Source organism: Sparus aurata, chromosome 12 (assembly GCF_900880675.1).
Source record: "Sparus aurata chromosome 12, fSpaAur1.1, whole genome shotgun sequence".
NCBI classification, from domain to species: Eukaryota; Metazoa; Chordata; class Actinopteri; order Spariformes; family Sparidae; genus Sparus; species Sparus aurata.
In genome coordinates, this window is record NC_044198.1 from 17090602 (window position 1) to 17104894 (window position 14293).

Below are 14293 nucleotides of genomic sequence, written 5' to 3' on the forward strand. Positions count from 1 at the left end.
TGATCCCTCATGTGACGAAACTATCTATCTATTCCACCCTGGAAAATATAATTACACTCTTCCATAGTTTTGTCACAACGGCATCAAGAAAACATAAATGAAATCCCAAGTGAAAATACCTTAACTAAAATTATAATAACAATAATAACAGGTTATTAATTTTACAAGGTTCTGTTGTCTAAAGTGACATCTTAAATAAAAGTGTGATCATAAACTAACTCAATAAGTAATGGAAGTGTTTTGTCTGATGTGATCTATAACATAGAAGCACAATTAATCACATCAATTTGATTATTGTGTTGTTTTGTATACAGGTAGCATATCATGATAAACAGCCTATATCAGATTTTTACGCTTATTACTGTTTACAAATGATTTAAATCATATTACCAAGACTTATTTCACAGTAAAAGTTTGTCAGTCTCTTTACATTCGCAGCTGAGGAGTTATAGATGAAAATGATCTGTTCTGAAATCAAATCAAAATCAATCAATCAAATAATAGGCTGGTTTTTCACTCACAAATTCAAGTTGATTGTGTCTTGTGTTAATAAACCTCTACAAAGTTATTGTTGCTGTTGTTGTAATGTTGCGTGCGACTGAAATTAAAGCCAGACCACCTTGTTTGGAAGTTTAGAGTTTAGCAATTCACTACATTTATGTGCTCATTGAATGTTTTCACAACCTTCACGAGCAAAGGAGTGCCCGATCGATCTATCGATTGGCTGATATCATCAGTCGATCACAAATACATCACAATAGCATAGGCTATATGTTGTTGATATGTGCCGATGTGAAAACTTGCCACAGTCCTCATCAGAAAAACAACCGTACATGCTGAAAGTGAAAGCAGCAACATCTAACGGCTGTAGTCATTACTCGCCTGTAAAGGAGAATGTGAGTTTGAAGAGTTAAAAGATGGACGGTCGGGTTTAACAAGCAAAGGACTTTCATCCAGGAGACGGCTGTTCATGTCCAATGTGAAACAAGAAGGCAGCAGTACTTGTCATCATAGTAACGTCACATATGTAACCTAACATAAGGTACTTAAATAAAGTTACGTACTGATTTTCACCCAAACCATGATGTTTTCCTAAACCTAACCAGCTTTTTTTGTTGCCTGAATAGATCCGAATTGTAACTGCAAAATTAAGATCATTTAAGAATGTTTTGCTTGAGGGGTCCTTGCAAAAATGTGTGCCCCAAGACATACATTACAGATGTAAATATATATAATTTACTTTGGATACTTACATTTATTACCAGGAACTTACTTTTGATACTTAAGGGCAATTACTATCAGATACTTTAATACTTTTACTCAAGTACTATGTGACTTTCAACGTCACCAAAGTAATATTTTTACAAGATATCTTTACTCTTACTCCAGTATGACATTTGGGCATTTTTTTAAAATATTTCTTTTACAAGAGCAGAAGCAGTAGAGTTAAAAACTACAGTTTCCCACTTAAATACAGCAGTAAAACATACTTTAAAATACTTGAACTGTATTTAAAGGTACTCTCCTCCTGTGGCTACTGTCTACCTTAGGTCACAGCTGAAACTTGGCCAGAGAGACAAAGGAAAACAACTTGTAACGTCATTAAATAACTTGACATTGCAGGCTGTCATGAGGCCCTGAACGCACCAGAGTAAAGGCTCTACCTGCTTGTGACTGACACATGCTCTAAAACGTAAGAGGCCGTTAACAGCTGACGCCCAAACCACACAAGTGAAAACCAGCAGAGCAGAAAACTTTTTTTTTTTTTTCCTTTCCAGTCAGCGCTGACCTCTGGTGTCCGCCTCACTTCCGTGTTCCGCTCACCTGTTACACCTGTATTACTGCGCTGTGCTGTAGGCGCGTCTCCTGCTCGGCCGGTGCACCTGCTGCGTTTTTATTGTGCCATGACGGAGGAGCTCACAACGTGCGATCTAACATGCCCGTCCTCGCCTTCTGCCACCGAGGGCAACTCTTTCAAAAAACCCTCGGGGATGGACGGCGAGCAGCCTATTTTCTCCGTGTTGAAGGGGCAGGGGGAGGCGGGGGCGGACACCGACGCGTCGACCTCCCCCGGCGGCGCGACCACCACCACCACCGACACCGAGTCCGGGATCTTCTCCGGGGAAGGCGAGGTGTGCGTGGAGCATGAGTCAGAGCTGGACTGGTTCTGTGGGACCGAGCAGAAACTCATCTGCTCCCACTGCGCCATCGTGGGCTCCTGCCACGGACACACCGTGACCCCTCTGGCCGACAGAGTAACCGCAGTCAGGGTGAGTGTTCATACACCTGCTGTGTCCGTATTTATCACCTGTCTTCTGTGTTGACTAGACTGTGGCAGTATGCTGGTGTTTCTTTTTAAAACTTTGGTAATAAAGTCTTAAAGTTACATATTTCATTATGTGGACACCTGCAGGAGGTTACTTTCACTTCACGTGAATGGGGTTGCCATCTTACTTCTTAATCTGTGCACTGTGCAGTTTTAGTGAAGAAATCCAAACCTAGAATTCTGATATTTACAATATTAATGAGGCAATAAAACAAACACAGACAAAATATAATGAATAAACAAGCTGTCCTCAGAGGAAAGTAAGGGTTGAAGATAGAAAGGTGGCAGGGTCCGACAAATATAAACAGAGTAAAGCAGCATTAAACTGTGCTGTCCTTTAAGGTCAGTTTGTTTATTCAGTTCATCCAGTTGTAAAGAACAAAGAGAGTTTGTTTATTTAGTTTGTTTAGGCAATAAAGAAATTTCCCTGATGAAGAAAATATTTCCAGTGCACCTTTAAGATGTGTGTTTTCACTTATTTGACCTCATTTACATGAAAAGATATCCTACTACTTTGCCTTTGAGCCTCTATGATAAAAAGAAAATATGTAGCCTATTTTTTCCCGTTTTGTCAGCAACTTTGTAGATGATGAAAGCTGATAATGTATGGAAATTGTGTTCGTGTTTGACAGAGTGATGAGTACACTTCATAATTCGTCCTTGGGTGTGCCACATGTCGTTTTTTTTTCTCGCTGCTCGTTTGTGTGGTATTTGAAGAGACAGGATTTTCTTGTTGCGTCTCCAGCTGATGATACTCATGTGCTATTTTCTAAAACCACAGTGTGTGTGTGTGTGTGTGTGTGTGTGTGTGTGTGTGTTTGTTTTCTCACTAGAACCAGCTCGTGGATGTGTGTGAGAAAATACAGCTGCAGGCACTGAGGATTGAGAAGTTTATCGACCAGACGCTGACAGCCAAAGAACAAAAGCTTCAGGTGAGGAACACCACTGATCCCCACCCACTCAACCACACACAGTAGTGAGCACACAGAGGCTGTGCCGACCTCAGTGCTGACACACACATCCCACTGTAGCCCACAGTGTAGAGTTTTAACATCAGACGGCCGACTTTAGGAAAAAGTCACATGTGAATTGCAGACACGTGTTGAGTTTGTGTATGTGGAAACTGGTCTCCTTGGTTTGCATCAGTGCTGTGACTCAGCATTATGTTCACTTATTAAACAGCTAATGGATCCACTGTTTATTCAGTTACATTCAGCAAATAATCAAAGATGCAATCATAATTTACCAGAGCCCGAAGAGACGTCTTCAGACTGCTTTTTTAGTCTAACTGTTGCAAATGCAAATGGCTCAGTGTACAATGATATAAAACCAGCACATATGTGAAGCTGGAAGACGTTTATGCTTGACGAAAAAAACCTTCATCGATGAAGCAGTTATTGTTTTTGTCACATCAGGAGGAGAAATTGTGAAAGAAATCCTCTCTGTCTGCTTATTTATTTACTTGTTTACTTTATTTGCACACAGATAAGACAGACACAACATTAAATCAGATGATTAAAGAAATACCAGATGTGTCAGGAGAGGTCAAGAGGCCATCAGGCTTGTTCGCTGCAGTAGAAAGACACGGATACATTTGAAAGTGGTGCTACATAAGTGGTGCGAAACCAACAAACACTCCCGCCTTACTGCATCTTAACAGTACATTTAACAATATGGTTGCTCACTTCCTGTTTACAGTCTTTCTCTGTTGAAGCTGAACAGTATGCTACATCATGTTTGTGAGAGCACTTTAGGTCAGACAGTGAGAAACAGACAGTGTGGTGACAAAATCTTGGTTTATGGTTCATCAGTGCTGCCCTGTTTAGACGGATTGATCCCTTGATCCAATTATACTCTTTGTGTCCTTGGATGCAGGTTTACAAAAACGCAGTGGTACAATAATGTTTTGCAATTTGCATATTTTCAATGGCAAATATTTAAATTGCTCATTTGCAACCAGTATTGTAAGGATGAAACAGGCTGGTTAAACAGCAAAGTAACTGTTTAGTTTATACAAATGCAAAAATCTGATAATTTCCCTGAACGTTCTCAATTAATGTAATTGTGTCCTTTTTCACATCACTCTGTCTCTACGAAACTCAATGAAAGTTAAATGATTTTAGATGTCTTTTTTTTCAAGGGTAGATGCATTACTAAGAGAGTATAAATCACAGTATGTTCACTAGTCAAGCGCACCTTATTCAGATTCTGATTCAGCCCCTTTAATCAGCACCATGCAAAGTAAGCGAAGAAACAAACGTAGCCTCTCTCAGCGCGCCCAGTCGTGTTTATTAACCTCTCTGAGCACAGTGGGTGTCAGAGGTAGGGTCATGCATGTGTAGTTTTATAGGTGACAAGTTACAACAGGCAATTCAAACCTCTTCAAACTGTTGTCGCGTTCACGGATAGATGTGGGAATCCGGTCATGAAATGTTATTGGCGGCCAACCTTTGTGCTTAGACATCCACTCGTCAAGAATTTGCTTTGCTGATTATGAGAAATACAATTTGGACCCTGACACTTTGTGACCCACATGTTCCTTAATAGTTGATATATGAGATAATTTCCTCAACATCTGGGGGCTTGAGAAAATACGCCTGCGTCTTACTTGAACCTGCAATAACTAATTTATGTCCACTCGGGGGCAAGTTGTGAACACAACACTGGCACATCATCATCTTTTATCATCTTTCATGAAAAGTTATAATTCCAATTAAAGCTGCAAGCAGCAATGATCGGGCCCTCGCCGCCCACGTACTTTGGGCTGTGGCGCTGTTGGAGGAAGCACATGTAGGTGTTTGCATGTGCATGCGTTTCCTGGACGTGGTCTGAATGGGTGAAATAACACTTCTTTTGATTATGAGGAGCTAGGAAAGAGCCACAAAGTCACACACACAGCCACTCATCATAAGGTAATGCAGAGTAAGTCAGTGACATTCAAGAGTCAGCTGTAAGGATGTGTGTTATCTTGCAACTCGTTGCATTTAGCGTGATTGATATAAGTATTTTATGTCAACAAGATTTTCTGTCTTTAAATATTTAGGAAACATGATTACGGTTTAGTAGGTCTATCTGCAATGGTTTCACAAGTGCCACATGTATTGTTGTGTTAAAAAGCCTTTATCTATTGTGGTAACATGTTTCTTTTCATGGTGGTGGGTGATTAAGAAAGAATGCAGAGGATAATGAGAAATCATGCATTTACGTGATGGGTACAGAGATGTTAAAAAAAAACAACAACAAAACAACTACCATGAAAATTATCATGTTAATTACTTTAGATTGAGACAATATTTTTTGTATTTCGCAATTTATCATTTAATGTTATGTGTGAGAAAAAGTGTGTGTGTGTGTGTGTGTGTGTGTGTGTGTGTGTGTGTGTGCGTGCGTGTGCGTGGGTATGCATGTGTGCATGTCTGTGTGTGATCAAAGCAAAACAATCAAAGCCAAATAGAACCTCCACGCCAACATTCCATTCCGGGCCTATATAAAGGCAGGTTTGCAGGACAACATTTCTTGAGTCCGATTTTTCATCGAACGCAGACACAGCCGTGTTAACGTGAGAAAGAAAAGTGAGGAACAAGGTGACGATATCTGTTTATCAGAGACAACAACAGCATTTTTCTGAGACAGAATATACTAGCCGAACGAAATGGAGTACTCTAGTAAGCGCCCCACAGACATGTCTCGGGAGAGACTTATCCAAGAGCTCGAAGACACCAGAGAGCAGCTGAGGAAGCAGAAAACCCTGAAGGAAATGTATATCAACAGGGGGAAAGAAACCACCAGAGAGCTGGAGCGGCTGAGAAAGTACAGCGATGATGTAACTCTCAGCAACGCAAAGATAGCTACTCAGGTGAGGGACAACACCAGGCAGAAGAAGAAGAAGGATCTTCATCAAGATTACGAGGAGCTGAAGGTTTCCCATTTAATCAACGAGGAGAAGTATCAAGCTGACCTCCAGGCGGAGAAGGACAAGAACAATCTTCTTCAGAAAGGACTGGATCAGATCAGTGTCTCCTACAATGAGATCAGACTCAGGTAATTATTATATATTGCACATATTATGTACATACATATGACAGTTACTGTATCGTATGTTTATCCTTATACTAATCTTATCTTATCTATTCTTATCTTAGGTATGAGACTGATGTAATTGAAGTCAGACAGCAGGTTGAGACTCTCCAACACGAGCTTCAGAAGGAAGCCCATCAAAGACAGATCCTTCAACAACAAAACAAGGAGCTGAAAATAGCACAAACATCCAGCCAGGACAAGTTCACTGCTGAGCTCCAGGTGGAGCAGCAGAAGAACAATCTTCTTCAAGAAAAACTGGACAGGATCAGCCAAGGGTATGAATCTGAAGTCATCACTGTGAGACAGCAGGCTGAAAGTCTGCAGCGGGAGCTTGAGAAAGAAGTCACGGCTCACGCAGACACAGTGTCCAAAGGCTTGCAGGTGATTACCAACCGGAAGGCTGAGAAGGATGACTTCCATCATAGGATGACCGAGGAAATCAACAATCTCCAGCTAAACACCCTGGAGAAGGAGGAACGTTATGAGAGACAACTTGAGGAGCTGAAAACTCAGCTTACTGTTCAGATCTCTCTCAACCTTGAGCTCTCCACAGAGCTTAAGGCGTTGAAGGAAGCAGAAGTCCCTGAAGAGAAGGCGTGTGAGCAGGAGTCCATCGCTACTACTCCGGCCCCTGAACTTCATGACGTGACTCAAGTCTCCGAGGAGACTCACCCAGGCAAACCAAAAAAGTCTTCCTGGAAAAGAGCCCGTCACTTTCTGCGACTTAGGAAACCACAGAAGTGGAAGAAGTAAGATGGCTTCAACAACTCAAGCTGTCACAATCGCCATCAAACATCAACACCAAGAACATCTCTACTGTGGACAGCCAGTAGATGCCACATGTCATCTGTGGTCGGGCATGGGGGGGGGCACTATTTCACCGTTACCTCCAAACAGCAGCACACTCTTGCAGACATAGTACGAGGGGCTTATCAGAAATGCTCCCCATACTGTGTCTTTCAGACAAGCTACATGTGTGCTGTCTGTGTGGAGTTAACACGCCCTCCCCATGTCTCTGTGGGTTTTCCCCGGGTGCTCCGGTTCCCACACAATTCAATTTTTTTTTTTTTTTAAGAAGAAAATAAAAACTGGGAAGAAAAATGTAATTCCTTGTTCAAATGGCTTTATTCTGTAGTATGTAGTAGTTGCACAGTAATGTATAACATTGTCTTTCTTGAGGTGGGAACACATTTTGGCCCTCAAGTGGTATTTCTTTTTTTTGCACACTGTCAACATGGTCTGTGAAATATCCTGATCAAGAGGGACATACCATTCATTGAGTAATGAAAACTATCTTAGAAAAACCTCTTAGAGCTATGCTTGCTCTTTGAAGCTTAACTGAGGCAACGCTGTATATGAAACACACTTATCAATACCATCATGCTAACACGGTCAGAAGCTGACGCCACGTGCCATTTGTCGGACAGTGCAGGAAGGGGTTACATGTAATTTCCTGTGTCCAACATGTACTTTTGATAACTTTTCATCTTCATGGTTTGAGGATGATACTGAGTGAATTGCAAGTCTGTGGTGTTCAATCTGTAGGAGGAGTTCGTTAAAGTACGAGGCATGGAAATGGATCAAAATGGGGGTGAAATGGGAACTTTGAATCACAATGGCCGACTTCTTGTTGGAGTGACAGTTTGGTACCCAGATGTTTTTTGTGCGTCTGGTCATGTTACGTATGCATACCGAATGTCATTCATGTATGTGTATGTAGGAGGCGGGGCTTGGATTTTTAATATTCCAGGGGGCGCTGTAGAGTCTGATGGTAACACCTTTCATCAGCTATCATCAGGAGGGTATTGACAATTGTAACAAGTTTGGTGTTGTGGAGATATAAAATACTTCAATTTAAAGAGCGCCACCTTGTGGTCATCAGCCCAAATTTTGCACAGAGCCTCAGGGGCTTATGGGGAAGTAGTCACCTGAGTTTCATGTCATCCGGACACAGCAATGTGGAGATATGCAGCACTTCCTGTTTGGAACGAAATCTGCAGGAAGTTGTTATTTAATAACTTGAGTATTCGTTAAAATATCAAAATCCGTTTGATCACATTTTGTCAGAGGGGTCCACAGACGCTGTGTGCAAAGTTTCGTGCAAATCGGTGAAATTGCCTAGGAGGAATTCGAAAAAGTATGTTGGCCAATTTACGAACAAAAAAAATGGTAGGCAGAATATATCTCCTGTTTCACGAGATTCAGCACAATTCATGGAACGTGTGGCTATAAGGTTTGAATGTGCGATAAACTAAATGGCAGTTACAAGCCAAAACGCACTTTCCTTGATTATAGAGCCACCTAGTGGTGGAAACTCACAAAGATGATAGATTATAACATTTTTCACCAGGTGTGACCTATATTTCAAGTTTGGTGAGTTTTTGGGTATGTTCAGGCAGTGAAAAATACGATAATTTGGGACAAAAAAGTCCTCATTCGAAAAACAACAGGGACCTTTTAGGTTTCCCAGCTCGGGCCCCAATTAACCTGTTAATCCAGCATTTCTCCCCCTGAACATTTCTTCTCCCCGGTGCAGACAGCAGCGAGCAGTGCGAGGGAGCAGATCCTGGCCCAGGTGAGCGCGGCACGCGAAGCCCTGGAGGAGGAGGAGCAGCGCCTCTTGGAGCAGGTGCATAGAGAGGAGGAGCGGGTGGAGCAGTGTCTCCTCACCCAGAGAGCTCACTGGAGCCAGGCTTTGGCCAGCCTGTCGCAAACACGCTCGGGCCTGGTGCACATGCTGACGCACACTCCCGACCCACAGCTGGCGGTGAGAGACATGTTTTTATCAGGATGAGTGGGGATCATTATGGGATGTATTACAGCATCCTGGTGATGGACATGACTTTCTAAACTGCTCTTTCTTCCTGTTTTCCTGTTTCAGGCGAGTGTCCAGGAAATATCTGAGAGGTGATCTTTTATCACATGACTTGCTTGTATTTTTTTTTTTCTTGCTCGTGCCGTAACACAGAGCTGACATCTCTTCTCCTCGTGCTGTCTTTATCAGGGTGGAGGAGGCAGAGGGGGTCGGGGAGCCCTGTGACACAGACAAGCTCAACCTGAACCCAGACTGCAGCGACAGCAAGCTGCTCAGAGGTCTGTGGGCTGCTGCAGTGCTGCTGGGGCCCAACGGTCAGTAGATTTTTATTCAGGCAAACGTGAAGAGGTTGTTACATACACTGATAATGGCATGTGGCATAAAGCATGGTGTGTGGAGCAAAGGTAATTTTGTACATACTGAATACGTTTATGTATATGTTAACAGCACCAAAGTAGATTTGAAAGAGTGCGTTCAATTTGCATTCTTTCTATTGGTACTGGTTGCAAATTAAGTTTAATTGTACGTAAGCTTATGAGAAAATTACCTTTTTTCTCACTCGATTTATTCTCTCAGTAACCATTTTCTTAATGAGCTGATGGTCTCAATCGCTTATTTCAAGTCTTCTTCAATACAGCATAATGTTCATTTAGTAAATTATGGTCTGATTTAGAGGAAAATACACCCACTATTCTTACACTTTGATAAGATTACCACAAGCTCCTTTGAGTGGTATGCAGAGGAATCCCAGATATGTGAATTTAAAAACATAGTTATTACTATCAAAACGTTTGAATTAGAATACTTGACATACACTGAAATGAGATTTGAAATAAGTTTAGCTTTTCTTGTAATATTTTTGTCTATGTCACACATAGGAGATTTGCAGGAGAGTGAAAATCAAGTGTCACTCATGGAAGTCTGTAGATTGAACAAACTTGAAACTGTCAAACTTGTGTGCTCATAAATCAGCAGTTTGTGACATTAAACCCATCTTTCTCTTCTTCTTCACAGCTTACGGATCATCTTATTTAAAGTTTGATGAGCGCACAGTGAGCCCACTCCTCTCCCTGTCCGAAGACTTTAGCACTTTGACCTTCCTCCACAAAAAACCTCGCCAGTCTCCTCCCTACGACCCAGCACGATTCGACTGCTGGCCCAACGCGCTGGGCTCACTGTCCATGTCCTCTGGCACCCACAGCTGGGTGATGGATGTAGGTCAGAGTGCTGCCTTTAAGGTGGGGGTCTGCTACGCCTCTCTGGAGCGAAAAGGCTCGGGGAACGAGGCCCGGCTGGGCAACAACAGTCAGTCCTGGGTGCTGTCCCACTACGACGGGGACTACTCCTTCTGCCACGCTGGGAAGAATGTGCCCCTGCAGTTAGTGAGGAGACCCGAGAGGATCGGCCTGCTGCTGGACTTCCCGAGTCAGACGCTGATGTTTTACGAGCCGGACTCCAGCGCCGTGCTGTACTCTGTCACACATCAGTTCAAGGCACCGCTGGTGCCGGCGTGTGCAGTGACTGACCGCAGTATCACCATACTGCACTGACAGGGACGCAAAGACCCAGACTCTGGCCAAAACTTAATAAATAAGTGAAGAGTGTGAAGATATGTGAAGAACTGCCAGGTGGAGACGACTTTATCTAATGAAAATGATCCTCCATCTGTGCAGTTAATGCTGGCCTCAACTTATATTTATTGTTTACTGTTCTGTTAGTAAGTTCTGATTGTTATTTTTTTACTGTCTTTAATGATTTAATAGAATTTCTTTATCTGTTGATAATATTATACAGTAGTGCTACTTTATAACAGTGTTGTTTCGACTGACGATGATTGTTTTTTTTTTTATGAAATAGGATGTTTTTTTTTAATATGATTGTTTTTATCATCAGACACTGGTTGATCCAGGACTGTTTTAAATGTTTTGTGGAAAAGAAACTCACCGCAAATCATTTTTCCTTTGCTACATGTTAAGTAAACCAATTATTACAGTTTGAATTGCTTTTTTGTCTCTGCAATAGAAATTCCCAGGCCACACAAGGTAAAATATTGTATTTTCTTTTTGCAAAAACATTTTCAGTAAAAGTGTGGAGATGTGAAAAGATGTTGTTGTGTTAAAATGAACTTTAACAAGAATGAAAGTTACTCATAGTTACTAGAGTAACAGGCCAAAAGTATCTGACATTTAATGTATTTAAGTATCAGTAGTAATTTCTGGCAATAAATGTGTTTAAATATCGAAAGTACAAGTAAAAGTAAATTATACATACAGTATATTGGGAGCAGAATTGAGGCATATGTATTATAGGTGCATGCCAAGGGCTGTATCCCCACAAGGAGGACCAGACATGGGAGAGAAGAGCAGCCAACTTTGAATTATGTTTCATCTCCATTATTAAATATTTTTAAAAGAATAACTTTATTTCAACCTTTCTATACGTATGAAATCATTTGTGTGAACACACAACACCAGCTCTACTTTTCTTATTAAGAACACGAGACACAAATTGTGTAAGAATTCCGAAATATAAATAGATAAATAAAATATATACTGAACTAAATTAATGAGTCTAATAATAATCATGTTGCAAAGTTATTTTGTTTGTTTACCATATATCAACATGTGTGTACAGTGGGGCCCCGAAAATAATTGCCTATAATAATTGGCGGGGGGGGGGGGGTTGATTTTAACTGAGATAATAACTGTGAAAATGGCTTTGGTCCACTCTAAATCAGAATGCAACCTGCAAAAATAACCTGAAACTAAAATGATCAAATGAATGTAGTGGAATAAAAGGTGAAACATTTGCCTCCAAAATTTAGCGAACTGGAGTTTAAAGTAGCAAAATAATCAGAAATACTTCCTTAAACGTGCCTTGAAATTGTATGTAAGTGGGCGACAGTACTTGAGGAGATGTACTTAGTAACGTTCCATTATTAGACATTTTGTCAGAGAGACAAACGGAACGAACAAAGCACGGTTTTGTTTTATGTGTATTTGGAAATGTCAGCAACATGTTAAAACACTTGTCCTGCAGGAAGTGTGACTCAGAAAACACTGATCATTCTTGTTCAAAGGTTTGTGTGAAACTCTGTGAGACAGCTGATGTTTCCTGTTACCAACATCAGTTCTGTCAGTTTAATGGTTGGTATCACCATGAAACTTTTAAAATTGTTACGTATACTAAGAAAATTATTTTGCGTACTATACGTTTTCTGACATGTAGTGTTCAAATATAAGATAACTGTCAAATTAAATGTGTGCTAATTTGCGTGAATTTTACAGACAGAAATCTTAATGTTGGATAACTCCAGGTTCAAAAATACGTTTAATGTTGTGGATTTATTGAGTCAAAGATCTTTTGTTCACCACACAAATCGAGATACTTTCAAAAGACAAACAAAAAAAGAAAATGGATAAATAAAAATACATTTTTCACCACCTTATGAATAATAAATGTTATGACAACAGGCTGTGATTGATATATTAACAGACCACTCAGTAAAAACCTTCAGAGTATAGATATAAATAAATCTGGAAAGTTTGGTTTATGGAATTGCTGCTGTTGTAGAGACTTCTAACTCAGAGTTTGAGACATCTGTACTGTAAAATTGGATATATTTTCAGACAGAAATGGTGAGTAGAGTTAAATGCATTTAAATAACAGATAAAACCCTGAAAGCGGTCTGATAATGCATGCGTAAATATGCACATGAGGCCATCTGATTAAAGATGTGATCCTCTGCATTCATTTCCAAAACACTGAAACTGAAACTGAAACTGAAACCCGAATGTTTAAAGGACCATTTTGACTATTTTTTCCACTTATCTAAAAGAAGACGTAGGAGACCAAGATCTCAAAATTGACCAATTCATGCATTAAACAGCTTATGTTTGAAAAGATTGTTTTTTCCATAACATGTCTTCTTTCAGTTTAATGGAAAGAAAATGGACAAAATACAAATTAAGTGTTCATTTAAGTTCGGATATCTGTTCTAGATGTATGTAAGTGAGTTTATATGTATTTTTTTTGCATTTTTAAACGAAACTTAAAAATACACAATTATCTGGGGAAGTTTCACAGTGGTTTTTATTAGTTCACAGAGTAAAACTTTGTCCTTTGCGGGAGAAAACCAAGAGCCGACACAGTCAGGACTCCCACACACTGTTCATCTAAGTTGCGATAAAGAATTTCGTTTTGGTACAAAGACCTTCATCAGGTTATCTTGTAGATATCTTTTGGAAGATAATCTGATGAAGGTCACAGTGTGCAGAAGTTTTTTGTCCTGGTTTTATCAATTAAAAGAATTACCCTATTCACCATTTTTCATGTATCGGATTTTACAACAGGCCTTTATATCGTTTAAGGCTGTTTTCTCAAAATAATTTTCTTTTTTCCACCATATTCAGAGACAGAAATCAGAGTCAGTAGCACTTATGTACACCAAATGTTCCAGTTACATCTCCATTTTTAAGGTTTTCATTGAGGGGTTTGTTCACATATATCATATTTATATATCATTTTATTCCTAATAGATGGTGAAAATGTATCCCTTCTCATGTTTCTGATTTATGGAGGGATACAATCAATCCAAACTTCCCTCTGTAATGAAACAACAATTTAGAGCCTGACTTTATCCAGTTTTCAGATTTCTCTCATGGAAATGTGTGCAAGCCACCACATATTTAATTAGATAATTTCTCGTTCATGTATTAGAACATACCATTTCAGTAAAAACTTGTGTTACAAAATTTACTGTCAGAACTTAAGTAGCCAAATGGGGAAGTTTCATGGTGACATCTACTAGTATTTGCACTATATTCACATTACTAACCTGTAGTGTCTCTTAAATCTCTTGAGTCCACAGCACTCATTTTGTAACTTTTTTATTACATCAGTAAAAGGTTTATTTTTTTTAAGCCAGAGCCCCATTTAACATTCATGTTCATGAAACTGTACAAAGCAGAGCGGCTGTGAACACATCCAGGTCTCCTCACAGGTTCAGGCAGAAACAAAACACCAGAGGGCGGCAACGTCAAACCAACACTGTCACATTTCACCAAATGAGA

The 14293-nt window shown here is 40.2% G+C and overlaps 2 protein-coding genes across 2 annotated transcripts; both read left to right on the forward strand.

The window, feature by feature from the left end:
• The first annotated feature begins 1835 nt into the window (after positions 1 to 1835).
• On the forward strand, positions 1836 to 11636 carry bspry (B-box and SPRY domain containing). The gene is made up of 6 exons (XM_030434781.1): positions 1836 to 2270; positions 3160 to 3258; positions 8943 to 9173; positions 9288 to 9313; positions 9411 to 9535; positions 10236 to 11636. Exons 1-6 carry the CDS (start codon positions 1905 to 1907, stop codon positions 10769 to 10771), a joined length of 1383 nt encoding a protein of 460 aa, XP_030290641.1. The 5' UTR covers positions 1836 to 1904; the 3' UTR covers positions 10772 to 11636.
• LOC115592226 (paramyosin-like) lies at positions 5825 to 7512 on the forward strand. Its single transcript, XM_030434782.1, has 2 exons — positions 5825 to 6367; positions 6469 to 7512. The coding sequence occupies exons 1-2, from the start codon at positions 5979 to 5981 to the stop codon at positions 7157 to 7159; spliced, it is 1080 nt and encodes a 359-aa protein (XP_030290642.1). The 5' UTR covers positions 5825 to 5978; the 3' UTR covers positions 7160 to 7512.
• Positions 11637 to 14293: the final 2657 nt, after the last annotated feature.

Bases quoted from the DNA above. Each gene is read 5' to 3' on its own strand.
- LOC115592226 (XM_030434782.1), top strand. From the start codon at position 5,979: ATGGAGTACTCTAGTAAGCGCCCCACAGACATGTCTCGGGAGAGACTT. The intron at 6,368-6,468 runs GTAATTATTATA...TTCTTATCTTAG, and splicing joins TACAATGAGATCAGACTCAG to GTATGAGACTGATGTAATTG.
- bspry (XM_030434781.1), top strand. From the start codon at position 1,905: ATGACGGAGGAGCTCACAACGTGCGATCTAACATGCCCGTCCTCGCCT. The intron at 3,259-8,942 runs GTGAGGAACACC...TCCCCGGTGCAG, and splicing joins CCAAAGAACAAAAGCTTCAG to ACAGCAGCGAGCAGTGCGAG. The intron at 9,174-9,287 runs GTGAGAGACATG...TTCCTGTTTCAG, and splicing joins CTCCCGACCCACAGCTGGCG to GCGAGTGTCCAGGAAATATC.